This window comes from Salvelinus sp. IW2-2015, linkage group LG27 (genome assembly GCF_002910315.2).
Source record: "Salvelinus sp. IW2-2015 linkage group LG27, ASM291031v2, whole genome shotgun sequence".
NCBI lineage: Eukaryota > Metazoa > Chordata > Actinopteri > Salmoniformes > Salmonidae > Salvelinus > Salvelinus sp. IW2-2015.
The window spans coordinates 5,546,924-5,561,685 of record NC_036867.1 but is presented as its reverse complement, the minus strand read 5'-3'; the positions used below and the strand labels follow the sequence as shown (position 1 = coordinate 5,561,685).

General features: G+C 43.1%; 1 protein-coding gene and 1 long non-coding RNA gene across 4 annotated transcripts in view; one reads left to right on the top strand and one right to left on the bottom strand.

Annotated features, from left to right (window-relative positions):
* Window positions 1–14,762, bottom strand: part of scn5lab (sodium channel, voltage gated, type V-like, alpha b) — a 195,832-nt gene that overhangs the window by 114,652 nt on the left and 66,418 nt on the right. For 2 of the 3 annotated variants that reach the window (XM_070435664.1, XM_070435662.1), the window contains 4 exons: window positions 12,132–12,195; window positions 2,070–2,211; window positions 1,625–1,822; window positions 1,257–1,442 (listed from right to left, as the gene is read on the bottom strand). In XM_070435664.1, the coding sequence (XP_070291765.1) occupies window positions 1,257–1,442; window positions 1,625–1,822; window positions 2,070–2,211; window positions 12,132–12,195 (590 nt within the window). The remainder of the gene's footprint in view (window positions 1–1,256; window positions 1,443–1,624; window positions 1,823–2,069; window positions 2,212–12,131; window positions 12,196–14,762) is intronic. The other variant, XM_070435663.1, reaches the window with a different exon arrangement.
* LOC111953619 (uncharacterized) overlaps window positions 5,000–14,762 on the top strand; it is a 48,543-nt gene continuing 38,780 nt past the window's right edge. Inside the window, exon 1 of the long non-coding RNA XR_002875889.2 lies at window positions 5,000–5,135. This is a non-coding gene — a long non-coding RNA (uncharacterized lncRNA). The remainder of the gene's footprint in view (window positions 5,136–14,762) is intronic.

Sequence of the window (14,762 nt, the reverse complement as noted above, 5' to 3'; positions counted from 1 at the left end):
AACATGAAGGTAAGTCAATCAGGAAAATTTCAAGAACTTGGAAAGTTTCTTCAAATGAGGTCGCAAAAACCATCCAGCGTTATGATGAAACTGGCTCTCATGAGGACCGCCACAGGAAAGGAAGACCCGGAGTTACCTCTGCTGCAGAGGATAAGTTCATTAGAGTTACCAGCCTCAGAAATCGGCAGTTAACTGCCCCTCAGATTGCAGCCCAAATAAATGCTTCACAGAGTATATGTAACAGACACATCTCAGCATCAACTGTTCAGAGGAGTCTGCGGGAATCAGGTCAAATTGCTGCAAAGAAACCACTACTAAAGGACACCAATAAGAAGAAGAGACTTGCTTGGGCCAAGAAACACAAGCAATGGACATTAGACTGGTGGGAATCTGTCCTTTGGTCTGATGAGTACAAATTTGAGATTTTTGGTTCCAACCGCTGTGTCTTTGTGAGACGCGGAGTAGGTGAATGGATGATATCCGCATGTGTGCTTCCCACCGTAAACATGGGGGAGGAGGTGTGATGGTGTAGGGGTGCTTTGCTGGTGACACTGTCCGTGATTTATTAAGAATTATAAGCACACTTAACCAGCATGGCTACCACAGCATTCTGCAGTAATACGCCATCCCATCTGGTTTGCACTTAGTGGGACTATAATTTATTTATCAACAGGACAATGACCCAAAACACACCTCCAGGCTGTGTAAGGGCTATTTGACCAAGAAGGAGAATGATGGAGTGCTGCATCAGATGACGTGGCCTCCACAATCACCCAACCTCAACCCAATTGAGATGGTTTGGGATGAGTTGGACTGCAGAGTGAAGAAAAAGCAGCCAACAAGTGCTCAGCATATGTGGGAACTCCTTCAAGACTATTGGAAAAGCATTCCAGGTGACTACCTCAAGAAGCTGGTTGAGAGAATGCCAAGCGTGTGCAAAGCTGTAATCAAGGCAAAGGTATATTTTGATTTGTTTAGCACTTTTTTGGTTACTACATGATTCCATATGTGTTATTTCACAGTTTTGATGTCTTCACTATTATTCTACAATGTAGAAAATAGTAGAAATAAAGAAAAAACCCTTGAATGAGTAGGTACTGTATGTCCACACTTTTGACTAGTACTGTACCTATTTACAAAACCTGAAAGCATACTATTAGATTCAGAATGTTTGTATTTATCCATGGTATTTTATCCATGTTGAAACATCATGATGAAATTTGAATCCATTAAGAATGCATAATGATGATATTCACCCTGCCCCCATCCAATGTATCCACCTTCAACGTCTTCACGTATCCCTGCTCCACGTCTCCCCCATTCTCTACCTCCTCCACCAGTTCCTCCAGACTTCTCCTCCTGCTCTGCAGCTCCTTGTGGTCAGGGAGAGGCAGGCCCGGGGACAGTTCCGGGGACATCAAGGATTCTGTATCCTGAGCTTTCTGAGTAGGAAATGCAAAGGATCAGCTCAAAGAGGCATAGTCCTTTTTCAGCATATTGTGTCATTCAAAATGTACTAAACTCCCATACCAGCTAACCAATTGAAAGAAATGTCTACCGTCCAAATTCCCAATATCGAAAGCATCAACGCTTAAATTCCATGACGTAAAACTTTACGTCTTACCTGCGCTTCCCTCTTGAGGCGCTCCATGGCCAGCTGGAACTCTTTCTCTTTCTGCCAGGCCTCCTGGATGGTGGCCTGGTTCTGCTCCTCGTAGGCCATGGCCACAACAGCTAGGATCAGGTTGACCAGGTAGAAGGAACCCAGGAAGATGACCACCACGAAAAACACCATGTAGGTCTTCCCTGCTGACCGCAGAGTCTGGGGAGGGATTGATCGATGGATGGATGGTTGGGCAAAAAGTATGTTATAAAAGACAGAGGGTTTGATTTTTGCAAGTTAATGTTAGTTTAAGCTTAGGTTTAAGATTGTGGAAGATTGTAGAAGACCTCCAAGACCTTAAATACATTACTGTAAACAAATAGACTTATTTTCTTCCAATGATCTATGACCTGTATGTGGATATTGCTTGAAATGAACCTGGTCATTTCCTGGTGTTCATACTGACCTGGTGATAGAGGTTCTCCCAGTAGTCTTGTGTCATGAGCCGGAAGAGGGAGAGGAACGCCCAACCGAAGCTGTCAAAGCTGGTGTAACCATAGTTAGGGTTCCTTCCTGCCTTCAAACACTCAAACCCATCTGGACAATGCCTGCAGAGAAAACAGAAAGAAAACATCAAGAAAATGTCATGTTTGGCCCTAGTCCAGAAACAAGGTCCTAAACCGTAGGAACTAATGTAGATCTTACAGAGCAAATACCAAACTGCATGTTGCATTTTTGTTCTGTCAGTAGGCCCAAATATGTCCCTTTACTACAAAAACGTAAACAAGGTCATACTGTATAAAATGATGCTGCAGATTGGATCCCATGCCAATATGCTGCCTCCTTAGTGTGTACAGTTCATGCACATTCACTGGCTTGTCATTGCCACACAGTGAGCTCATCCCACGCCTGTTATCTTAGCGAAGGGTGGCCATTAAGATAAATAACCGTGTCCACAGGCCTTGAGCTTTATCCATGCGACAAGGTCCCGTACCAGTCATCCCCATCGTGTGGTACAGATAATACTAATTCAATAAGCTGAAATATCACGGATGTAATTTACAGTTTATAAGCTTATCAAAGTATTTTGTGATTGTTCTTCAAATGTACATTACATAGTGGAACTGGTTTAGACATATTTCCATGACTAACTGTGTAAGAAAGCAATGCCACTACACTGCAATGCCACTGCATGCCACCCCACGTTAGAAACCACCCCCATATTCTTGTGACAAAAAGGTGAGTCACTCTGACCTCCGGCTTCTTCAGACGCGGACCCTGTTAGGGGGGCTGTGGTGAAACGGGTGGGCGTCAGGAAGAGCGAGGCGGGGGAGTTGAAAGGACGTGATGCCACCAACCTGCTATCACGCCAGTCACTCTCCCCTTCACAGCACCCCAGCCCTTCACCCATCCCTGCAATGCCCACCACACCCGCAGCCTGCTTGCCCGGCCAGGCAACACCTGTCTGTCAGCGGCCTTGGCCGTGGCCGCGGCATGCGGAGGGAGGGTGTGAGGGTGTGGGGCGATGGACGCTATCACCCACCAGACACCTCTCTGTGTATCTGGAGGACGTGTCAATGGACATGCCCCACTTCAGACCCCCGGGAGGCCGCTAACGGGAGGCCTCAAACCCACCACACACACAATTCCCATACGGTGGCATGACATGTCTGAACTGCAGAATTTCATTTAGCATTGTTTTTAAGATGCATTTCCTAGATTTCCAATTTCCAATTCTAAGTACACCCTTTTTGTGTTTTCTGTATTTTTTTATCATGGGTGCATGTACACATCCATAGTAACTCACCCAAAATATGGTAGCTGAATAATGTTTTGTTATTTTTCTAGGGGCATAAATTCTTATGACCTTTCGGGAAAACCAGGAAAGAGTGCCAGGGATTGCTATAACTTAACAATGCCTCACACTGTAACTAAAAGTACCAAGTTTGGTAAATGAATGTTCTTACCCTATGTCTAATTGGACTGCACAGAAAGTGTCACTACAGCAGTCACACAAATGTAGCTGTTGTTGAGCCCCAAACATAAAACATCCACAGAATCAGATCACTTTTATAGGACACAAGCAATCGAAACCCCGCCTGCAGTTTGTGTTGTGATGAGTAACGTGTTGTATTGTTGTCAGAGAGAGAGAGAGAGAGAGAGAGAGAGATGAACCCTGACACAGAGGAGTCACTGAGAGTATCTGTCAGAGTAACTGCTTTCTCTCAGCACTCCGGCAGCTGGGGGTGCGATCGACCGCTATCCTATCTCTCGCCAGGGCACTGGGCATTCTGACATGGAGCTATTTTTGGCACCAGCAGTGAGCCCCGGTAACTATCCCTTTAAGAGGATCTGGGAAGGGGTGGGTGTGTTGTGGGAGGGTTGGTGGATGATGAACTGTATCCCTGTGAGGATAGTGACTACCTGACAGTTCATCACAACACGCTGTTGAAAAGTTAGATGTGATGTACATTTGGGTCTATACTGTAGACCTAATACCTTGGAAACTGTCAAGGAAGCATCAGCACTCCACTGACAACAGTACAGAGAAAAAGAGAGGCCAAACAGATTGGCAGCAGCAAAACAGTGTTGGTGGTGTACTTGGAAAACATGGTAGTAGTAGGCTGTTAAAAGTATCAAATCAGCTGGCGAGGATTAATTGAAACATCAGATCGCTATATCCGAGTACATGGCCCATGTGACAAACAACAGTTCTGATGTGTGTTCATCAGATCAGACATGGCCCCCCTCTCCCCCATCCCTCTCCCTCTTATCCCAGCCACAGATGAGCTCCAATAGTTGATAGGATACAACATAAAAGTGAACAGAAGTGGGAGCAGGGGAGTGTTCCCTACGATCACTTTGTGGAGGGAACATTGGCTTGGCTGTGAGTTGAGTCACCCCTTCCAACCCTTCCACCCTGTGAAACAACAAAGCCTGGCGGGAAGGCTTCAAAGCCTGGCTGGGAGAGGAAGGTGCCCTCCTAGACCTGATGTTCTCACTGCTCAGATTTATGCCCAGGTTTACCAAGTCAGTGTTCGTTAGGCTCCAAATGGAAGAAAACTAACTGAAACAGGGAGGGACTACATAGACTTGTCCAACAAGAAATGTTAATTTTAGTTTACTATTATGTGCCCTAGTGAATATGATCCATGATTGTGCCCAGGCTGCTTCACCGAGTGACCAACCACAGGCTAGGAATAGCCAGACTGAGTCCTTCATTAAAGCTTGCAAACAATTTTTTTTAAACATTTTGCTGTGGAAAACATAAATGCGTGTTTCTTATTGGTCAAATCGAGGTTGTCCCTCCCTGTTTTAGTCAATTTTCTTCTGTTTCCTGTATGAACCGGATCGTGATGAAGAACTCTGCAATAGGCTTTAGCTCTTACACAACCACGCTTCCTCCTCAGGCACTGATACAGGCAGAGTGAACACATCAGCAAAAGAGGATGACAATCAGCAAAAGAAAAGAGAACTACGATTCATACACTGGAAACAATGTGTACGTCAAGAACGAAAATGAATAGTTTGGGTATGTATTTTGTCACTCCATAAGACGTGTTTTAACAAAATTGCAATATTCACTGGAAATGTAAGTTTAATCTTTTTTCTGAATTACATGTCTATCTGCTCAAGGCATCCATAACGCTAAAGTTGACATTACAACCAGTTAGCCTAATATTAGAGAGTTCTAGGACTGAGGTCTATGAGAATGAAAGTACTTAACATTTCTATAGCAACAGTATCTAGGAGGTTGTTGCCCATGGAGATTGTTTTGTGTGACCTGTGGATTGGTCTCTCAGATTGGTTTGTCATGATTTATGTGGTGTTTTATGCCTTTTCTTGTTTCCAGTGTAGCTTGTGTAGATTAGGACAGATTGTCTGATTAGGTTAAAATGCCATACAATATTTCCTATGTTATTCATGCATTTACAAAAAAGTTTYGTTTCCTTGCATAATTATTTCATAGATTTTTGAGTTCTCTTAGGTCAAATAGCAATAAAGTAAAAGGTCTGGAGAAACAAACAAACAGTCAAGCGTCATATTACTATTCTGTTTCCAATGGGCTATTTTGAGGTGGACCCGGACAAATAATAGAAGCGGACATACTCATGTTACATTTAAAGCATCTAAAATACATCCTACTTACAGTTTATTTATACTACCTCTTATCTTAATGAACATCATTTTACACTCTGTAATTACCAGTGTAATACATGCCTGCTGAGGGGTTTTTATAATAAGASTATTTACAGTACTAAGAAAAGACCAGATCATCAAAGGAGTCCTTCAGCTGGTATCGTAACTGGGCAATAATGGCGCAATTGTTAGCATACCCTTGGACTATCTTAAAGTATTCTGTGAAGTTTCTCTGAATCGCCACCCTAACAAYATAGGCCAGTGATAATGTCATTCGAAAAAATGTTAACAGCAAAGCTAGCCAGCATTAATATCGACAGAAATAAAGGCCCTTCAACTTGCACTTGATATAAATGCAATTAGCGAGCTGTTACATTCAATTTGATGACTCGTCAAGTAGAACTGGAGTCAGAGAAATAAATGGAGTTAAGAACATGGCACATACAGAGAGCCTAGGGTGGGGGAGAGCAAAAAGGTGGATCGTAAGTGAGAGCCAATAATCTTCACTTTGCAGTCAGGGTAGCCATTAACAAAGCCATTAGAGTGAAGCCAAAAAGCTTAAAAAGGATCAAATGTGACTAAAGTGGAGGAGCAAACCCACTAGCCCCCCCTCCCTCTGCCTCTCCACCCCCTACACACACACCCCTACACCCCCATTTGGAATGCCAGATATAACTGCTCATGTCGATTGTATTTGTACTGAGTGAAACCAGCCTAAATGTATGTGCCAATCTATGACAGAGATTTTGTCTTGGAAGGGATATTAAATAGAATGTTTATTTCTTTCAGTTTGATAAGGGACAGTAGTAGTTCTACGGAAGACCTGGGCCGTAGTCATCAAGCATTTTTTTCTCMGAAGTTTGATAAATATTGGCCCAGATCCATGTCCATTTTGATTGACAGCAAAAGGTTCCAGTGAGTGACCAGCTGAATGTGGGACGAGCCTATGGGAGCATTGATTTCTACAGACCTTTATTGACACTATGAGACAGAGGTAGCCAGACCAGTAAACAAACACCACAGAGACAAACAAATACCATTGTCTGCCATGTATTTATCTTAAAGGGTGTTGTGTTAATACAAGCTCAGAAATGGCGTTTAACATTTCATCTCAGTTCATCTCTACAGAAAAATTACATATATTATATACACTACATGACCAAAAGTATGTGGACACCTGCTCATTGAATATCTCATTCCAATTATGGGCATTAATATGGAGTTGTTCCCCCCTTTGCTGGTATAACAGCCTCCACTCTTCTGGCAAGTCTTTCCACTAGATGTTGGAACTTTGCTGCGGGGACTTGCTTCCATTCAGCCACAAGATCATTAGTGAGGTCGGGCATTGATTTTGGGCGATTAGGCCTGGATCGTAGTGTTCGACGGGGTTGAGGTCAGGGTTCTGTGCARGCCAGTCAGGTTCTTCCACACCGATTTTGACAAAACATTTCTGTATGGACCTCGCTTTGTGCATGGGGGCATTGTCATGCTGAAACAGGAAAGGGCCTTCCCCAAACTGTTGCCACARCGTTGGAAACACAGAATCATCTAGAATGTCATTGTATGCTGTAGTGTTAAGATTTCCCTTCACTGGAACTAAGGGGCCTAGCCCGAACCATGAAAAACAGCCCCAGACCATTATTCCTCCTCTACCTTTACTTTACAGTCATCCCTCCGCATTCTGGCAGGTAGCGTTCTCCTGGCATCTGGCAAACCCAGATTTGTCCGTCTGACTGCCAGATGGTGAAGCATGATTCATCACTCCAGAGAACATGTTTCAACTGCTCTAGAGTCCAATGGCATCAAGCATTACACTACTCCAGCTGATGCTTGGCATTTCGCATGGTGATCTTAGGCTTGTGTGCGGCTGCTCGGCCATGGAATCCCTTTTCATGAAGCTCCAGACTAACAGTTATTGTGCTGACRTTGCTTCCAGAGGCAGTTTAGAACTCGGTAGTGAGTGTTTTTCACACGCTACTCGCTTCAGCACTCGGCGGTCCCGTTCTGTGAGCTTGTGTAGCCTACTACTTTGCAGCTGAGCCGTTGTCCTAGACGTTTCCACTTCACAATAACAGCACTTACTGTTGGCTGGGGCAGCTCTAGCAGGGCAGAAATTTGATGAACTGACTTGTCGGAAAGATGGCATCCTATGACGGTGCCACRTTGAAWGTCACTGAGTTCTTCAGTAAGGTCATTCTACTGTCAATCTTTGTCAATGGAGATTGCTTGGCTGTGTGCTCAATTTTATACACCTGTCAGCAATGGGTGAGGCTGAAATAGCCAAATCCACTAATTTGAAGGGGTGTMMACATACTTTTGTATATACAGTGTATTTCACTTAACATTTTCGAGGCAGTTCCATCCTCTGACCACTTAGATGGGAGTTTGGAATTTTGTTAAAGAGTAAGAAATCATAGCACAAAAAAATGAATGTGAGACATTATTTAAGGCCATGTAAGGCCACAGTATTTAATACCTTTATTGTTCCATTTAAATTTAATAAATGGGGGGCCTCCCGGGTGGCGCAGTGGTTAAGGCACTGCATCGCATCCCGGGTGGCGCAGTGGTTAAGGCACTGCATTGCAGTGCTAGCTGTGCCACCAGAGACTCTGGGTTCGAGCCCAGGCTCTGTCGCAGCCGGCCGTGACCGGGAGGTCCATGGGGCGACGCACAATTGGCCTAGCGTCGTCCGGGTTAGGGAGGGTTTGGCCGGTAGGGATATCCTTGTCTCATCGCGCACTAGCGACTCCTGTGGTGGGCTGGGTGCAGTGCACGCTGACCAGGTCGCTAGGTGCACGGCGTTTCCTCTGACACATTGGTGGGGCTGCGCGCTGTGTTAAGAAGCAGAGAGGCTTGGTAGGGTTGTGTTTCGGAGGACACAAGTCTCTCCCGAGCCCGTACAGGAGTTGTAGCGATGAGACCAGACAGTAACTACTAACAATTGGATACCACGAAATTGGGGATAAAATTATAAAATATATATATTTTTGAATCAATGGCTAAAATATACCGACTAATTGGTCACCAAACTTCAAAGCTGATTTATGCCGTGTTCACGTGCTAGTCGGAACTAGAAAATTTGATAATTTCCGACTTGCTAACTGGTTGAACGTGGAACATATATAACTACAACCAGTTAGCAAGTCRGAGTTTCCTAGTTCCRACTAGTACTTGAACGCTGCATAAATCAGAGCTTTGGAGTTTGCTGACCAATCACCATGCACCAAACAGACAAAGCTTGGAGCCTGGCTGTTTTTACATTCGTGGACACAAGCTGGAGCGTGCGATTGGATTGGCTGTTATCTCTCAGAGAGACAGACAAATATGTCCTTTGTCTCCGTGTGGCTGGAGGCAGATGTTACATTTACCGTGTCCCCAGCCTGCCATAACTCACCCCAAGGGACCATTACTCTGCTCTCCCTTTAGGCAATAACACACAACCCATATGTCTTTCCTACTTTCCATTACATCTTCAATAGATTCCCAGTCTCACAGGAATTTTTTTTAAGAAAAGAGGGGGGATGGAAGATTAGAATGTTGAAATATCACGGTATCAATTACAGCAGCTTTTTAAATATCATTTTTTAACCATTTGGGGTGGGGGGGTGTTGAAAGCATGAGCTAGCATCACGTGACATTGAGGGCATTGGTAGAGGCTTGAATTTGATGGAGACTGCCTGTGTGATTGCCTGTGTGAGTTCCTGGAAAAGACATGGATGAAATGTCATTGGTATTCATTTTCCATAATTATTTTGTAAGTATAAAAGTAGGAGATTAAATTGAAAGTGGGGACTATTTTGTCTGTGTTTGTGGTTGGAGCAAAATGGAAACCGTGGGGCACATTAGAGCTTGGCACCCAACAGAATACAGATGGGTATTATTTACTTTGTAAAACCCTAGATCTTAGCCCTGGGACTACTCTCCTGCCACTCCTGCCCATTGCTCCAAAATCACTTGGCGTTACAGGATTAGAGCGTTGGCAGGACGGGTCATGCTAGTGTTGAGGGCATTCATTAATTCCATGTCTATGTAAAGTACATTCATTTGATGAGTAGTTGGGCTGAGAATGGGATTCAGAATGTCTCAGAACAACAATAGAATGATTGGGAAAGTTGCCATCTGATGTTAACTTGATGAATATTAAAGATGCCCCCTTTATCCTTCCTGAAAGTGACTATCATGTTGTTGCTTAATGGCTAAGAAAGATGCCACACTTCATGGACACWTTTTTCACTGTTGCATACTCAGTGTAGTTGTGTTCAGGCTCGCCTTCTTTTCTGTGGATACAATTGCCACTGGGTGTCCTAAAATGTACACAGTACACAATTGATGTCAGAGGTCACATGTTGATATGCTAACTGCAGTCTCCCATGGCTCAACCCSTCATACTGTCATCCAGAGGGCCGCCGTGTACTAGCATGTCACATTCATGGCCAGGGTGATGAGCCGACACGTTTGGTGATTTACCCCCAGCCATGCAACATGCATGTTCTCCCAATTGCCATTCCCATCTCAGTCTAAAATACATCCCCTCGTCACTCCAAATCTTGGTCCAGAATACATCAGTTTTGGGTCTMGGTCAATGTCGTTTCACTTCAGTGAATGTGGGAGATATATTCAGGAATTRTAAATTGACCATTATTTTCTGAGATATAATTTTTTTTTTTAAATTGGACCCAATCCTTAAAGATTATCCAATGTTAAAGTGACACACACCAAAGTTATTAGTTAAACTAAATGACTATTTATAAACTGGGCTTACTTCTTTTATATATACAGTACCAGTCAAAAGTTTGGACACACCTACTTATTCAAGGTTTTTCCATATTTTGTACTATTTTCTACGTTGTAGAATAATAGTGAAGACATMAAAACKATGAAATAACACATATGAAATCATGTAGTAACCAAAAAAGTGTTGTGGATGGCCTCCACAATCCACAATCACCTGACCTCAAGCCAATTGAGATGGTTTGGGATGAGTTGGACCGTGGACTGAAGGAAAAGCAGCCAACAAGTGCTCAGCAACAAGTGCTCAGCATATGTGAGAACTCCTTCAAGACKGTTGGAAAAGAATTCCAGGTGAAGCTGGTTGAGAGAATGCCAAAAGTGTGCAAAGCTGTCATCAAGGCAAAGGCTGGCTACTTTGAAGAATCTCAAATATAAAATATATTTTGATTTGTTTTTACACTTTTTTGGTTACAACATGATTCCWTATGTGTTATTTCATAGTTTTGATGTCTTCACTATTACAATGTAGGTAATAGTAAAAATAAAGAAAAACCCTTGAATGWGTAGGTGTGTCCAAACTTTTGACTGGTACTGTATATATATTATCATTTTTTCCAGGCAGTCTCTCCAGGCAGTCTCCCGTCCCAGTACTAACCAAGCCCAACCCTGAACAGGCGTGTCCAGGGTGGTATGGCTAAAAGCATATTTTATTACCCTGTTTTCTCACCGAATTAGGTCCCTTGGCTCATCTTTGCATCTCCTCAATGGGCTCGGGAGAGGCGTAGCTCGGCTTACTTCTATCCACATTACTCAAACTGTGCTATAATAACTTGGGGTGCACGCATCATGACAGCAAAAATATCTACAAAAAACTGTGGGATTCGGTTCATCTTGGACCTGCAAGCCTACTGTGTAGCGCACCAGTGTCAATCCGCATGACTCAAAAACGTATTATCCCTCTGAGCTAAAGCCTAAGCACACATTAGTGCTAACACGTCTTCCCGTCCAATGCAAGGTTACTCATCAAGCATAGTTTGAGGAAACCAATTCTGGCATATTAGCAACGCAACCATAGTTAAAGTCACTGTCAAGGCCCACTCGCTTGTTAAAAGCCTATTGGCGCTCACAGGATGGATGGTGGTTGATAAGCCCATGGTGTCTTCTCTCTACAGCCTGAGGGCAGCTGAGTCACCATCAGTCGCCATCACTCCGTCTTGCTGACTCACACCCTCAGAGCCAGGCTATCTCTGTTGACTTAGCCACACAGCGACAGGCATCATCTCAGCCACCTAAACCCTAACCTCAGGGCCCCTTTGTGACATCCTCTGGTACTGCTCAACAGCATGTACTAGACTAGAGGATGCAACATGAGGCTAAGGTTCATGAGGCTATGGATCATGAGGCTATTGTTAAACCATATACAGTACAAGCCACCGTCACACTAGCCTGGTGGTCTGGTSTGTTTGGTATTTCGCCAACCCTTCTCTGTTTTTGTTCCTTACCATGCCAAACAAGATCAACAAGAGGGGAGCTGGCTACAGCACATACAGAATGGTACTAACCTATCTTCACAGTGATGCACATTCATAATTATTGGCTATTGTTCACTGACATTTTCTATAGCAATAGAACGAGGAGAAAGAGCAGTGTCACTTACCCAGCATCACTCCCGTCCCCACATATTAAGGCATCCTTAGCTCCCTCCACTTTGTAGTAGTTGTCTGAAAAAGGGAGAAAGATATATMTTTTTTTGATTACATTGCCCCAGTATTGCTGAATGTGCCCAAAAGCATTAGTATCTCAAGGTTAAAAGTATTTCAATGGTACCTTATGACCAGAACTCCTAGTCCTGAAAAGGCAGCCTGCCCTGCTTGGGGAAAGTTGTTTATTGACTGTATTATATTAATCACTGATCTCAAATCAGCCCACCCTTAAATAACCCACTGGATGTAGGATTTTAATCATTTATCAAATTAAGAAAATGTTGTCGTTTTGTGTTTCACCCGAKCTTTTAGGGACCAGTAGCCTTCCTAGGACATTTTACATATTTTTAAGGTGATGTATAGCGGAGCCTGCTTGAAGTTGAAGGGGGGGTGAATGAATGAATAGCATACTAGAACCCAGTAACTGTGTTGCTGCCGACTCCCACAAAAAAAGATGAGTCTTACATTTTGACAAGTCTGTTTTTTTTATGAGCTATACATCGTTGCTGTGTTAAAGAAAAAATTATAGATGTAATCTCAGGAAACAATATTGAGCTGTTCTTTGTTTTTGCCTTGTTTGTTTGGCAGTGGTGTTTACTGTCATTACATCATGATGGTCAGGCGTCATGCGGTCTCGTCAGGTGACAATCATTCACCATTAGAGGAACGTCAGTCCATTTAAACATCTGTGCCACATCAGTGTTGTGCAGCAAAGGTTAGCACGCAATGATTTGTGTTGGTGAGGGTGGACCCTAGTAGTCCCATCGCTGCAGGGCTGTCTCTGTTATTGCCTGTTTGGATAGTACAGTACAGAGGACAATGGAACAGAACACTGCCATGTCCATAATGAGCCTCAAACAACTGCTGTGTGAGCCGTTTTCTAGGATACACATTATCCTCTGTAAACATGTTATGCTATGGCTGCATGTAACGTTTGGTTGACGTCACTGTCACACAACAACTGTGAGACTTACGCAAAGYTAAGAGACCCACGACCAACAACATGACCATATTAGTGCAGTTAAGAAACATCAATCACTACAACAGCATGTGAGCCAGACCTGGGTTCAACTAGTTGAAATCGTTCAAATACTTTACCTGTGTTTGATTAAGCTTGGCTGGCGCAATGGAATCAATGGAAGAGTCCCAAAAGTGCAAACTCTGTCCAAGTGGCACTCCAAGCAGGTTAAAGCAAAAACTGAGAGTATTTGAAGGATTTCAAATATTGTTTGAAACCAGGTCTATATTACAGCATGTTAATYTTATACACTAACATATAATCTACTGCTCTAGTGTTGTTAATTTTTTCATATTTCGAGGATACTTCACATATCATATCACACGTTACTAACACACGTAGCCTTGAGTAAAAGCTCAACATCACCAAAACTTGAGGCAGGCCCACGCTATTGCATATGTCTAATTACATTGTGTCAGTGACAGGGAATATAGAGTATTCAAATTTTTGGCAAAAAGCTATCGAGTACAGGAAATCTCCAATAGACGAGGGGTCTGGAAGAAGCTCTCAAAAATTATTTCATCTGGCGTGTTACATGGCTGTGCTGTGTATCTTCAATTACACTTGACCATCATTTCCCAGAATTCTTTCTTTACTTCACAGCCTCTGTGTGACCTCTCTGTAGCAACACATTGGAAAATGTTTGGTGAAAAAAAAACAATTCGTTTTTTTGGAGTATGGTTTTTACTGCTCAAAAATCGATTTTCAGTCTCCTAATAGGGTAATTTAAGGGAAATGTCTATTTTCTGACAGTTTTGGTAAGATTTCTATACAGTACCAGTAAAAATTTTGGACACACCTACTCATTCAAGGGTTTTTCTTTATTTCTACTATTTTCTACATTGTAGAATAATATTGAAGACATCAAAACTACGAAATAACACATATGGAATAATGTTGTAACCAAAAAAGTGTTAACAAACACAAATATATTTTACATTTGAGATTCTTCAAAGTAGCCACCCTTTGCCTTGATGACTGCTTTGCACACTCTTGGCACTTTCTCAACCAACTTCACCTGGAATGCTTTTCCAATARTCTTGAAGGAGTTTCCACATATGTAGAGCACTTGTTGGCTGCTTTTCCTTCACCCTGCTGTCCAACTCATCCCAAACCATCTCAATTGGCTTGAGGTTGGGTGATTGTGAAGGCCACGTCATCTGATAGAGCACTCCATCACTCTCCTTCTTGGTCAAATAGTCTTACACAGCCTGGAGGTATATTGGATCATTGTCCTGTTGAAAAACAAATGATAGTCCCACTAAGCTCAAACCAGATGGGATAGCGTATCGCTGAAGAATACTGTGGTAGCCATGCTGGTTAAGTGTGCCTAGAATTCTAAATAAATCACAGACAGTGTCACCAGCAAAGCACCCCCTCACCATCACACCTCCTCCTCCATACTTCACGGTGGGAACCACACATGCAGAGATCATCCGTTCACCTACTCTGCGTCTCACAAAGACATGGCAGTTGGAACCAAAAATCTCAAATTTGTACCATCGACCAAAGGACAGATTTCCACCAGTCTAATGTCATTGATCGTGTTTCTTGGCCCAAGCAAGTT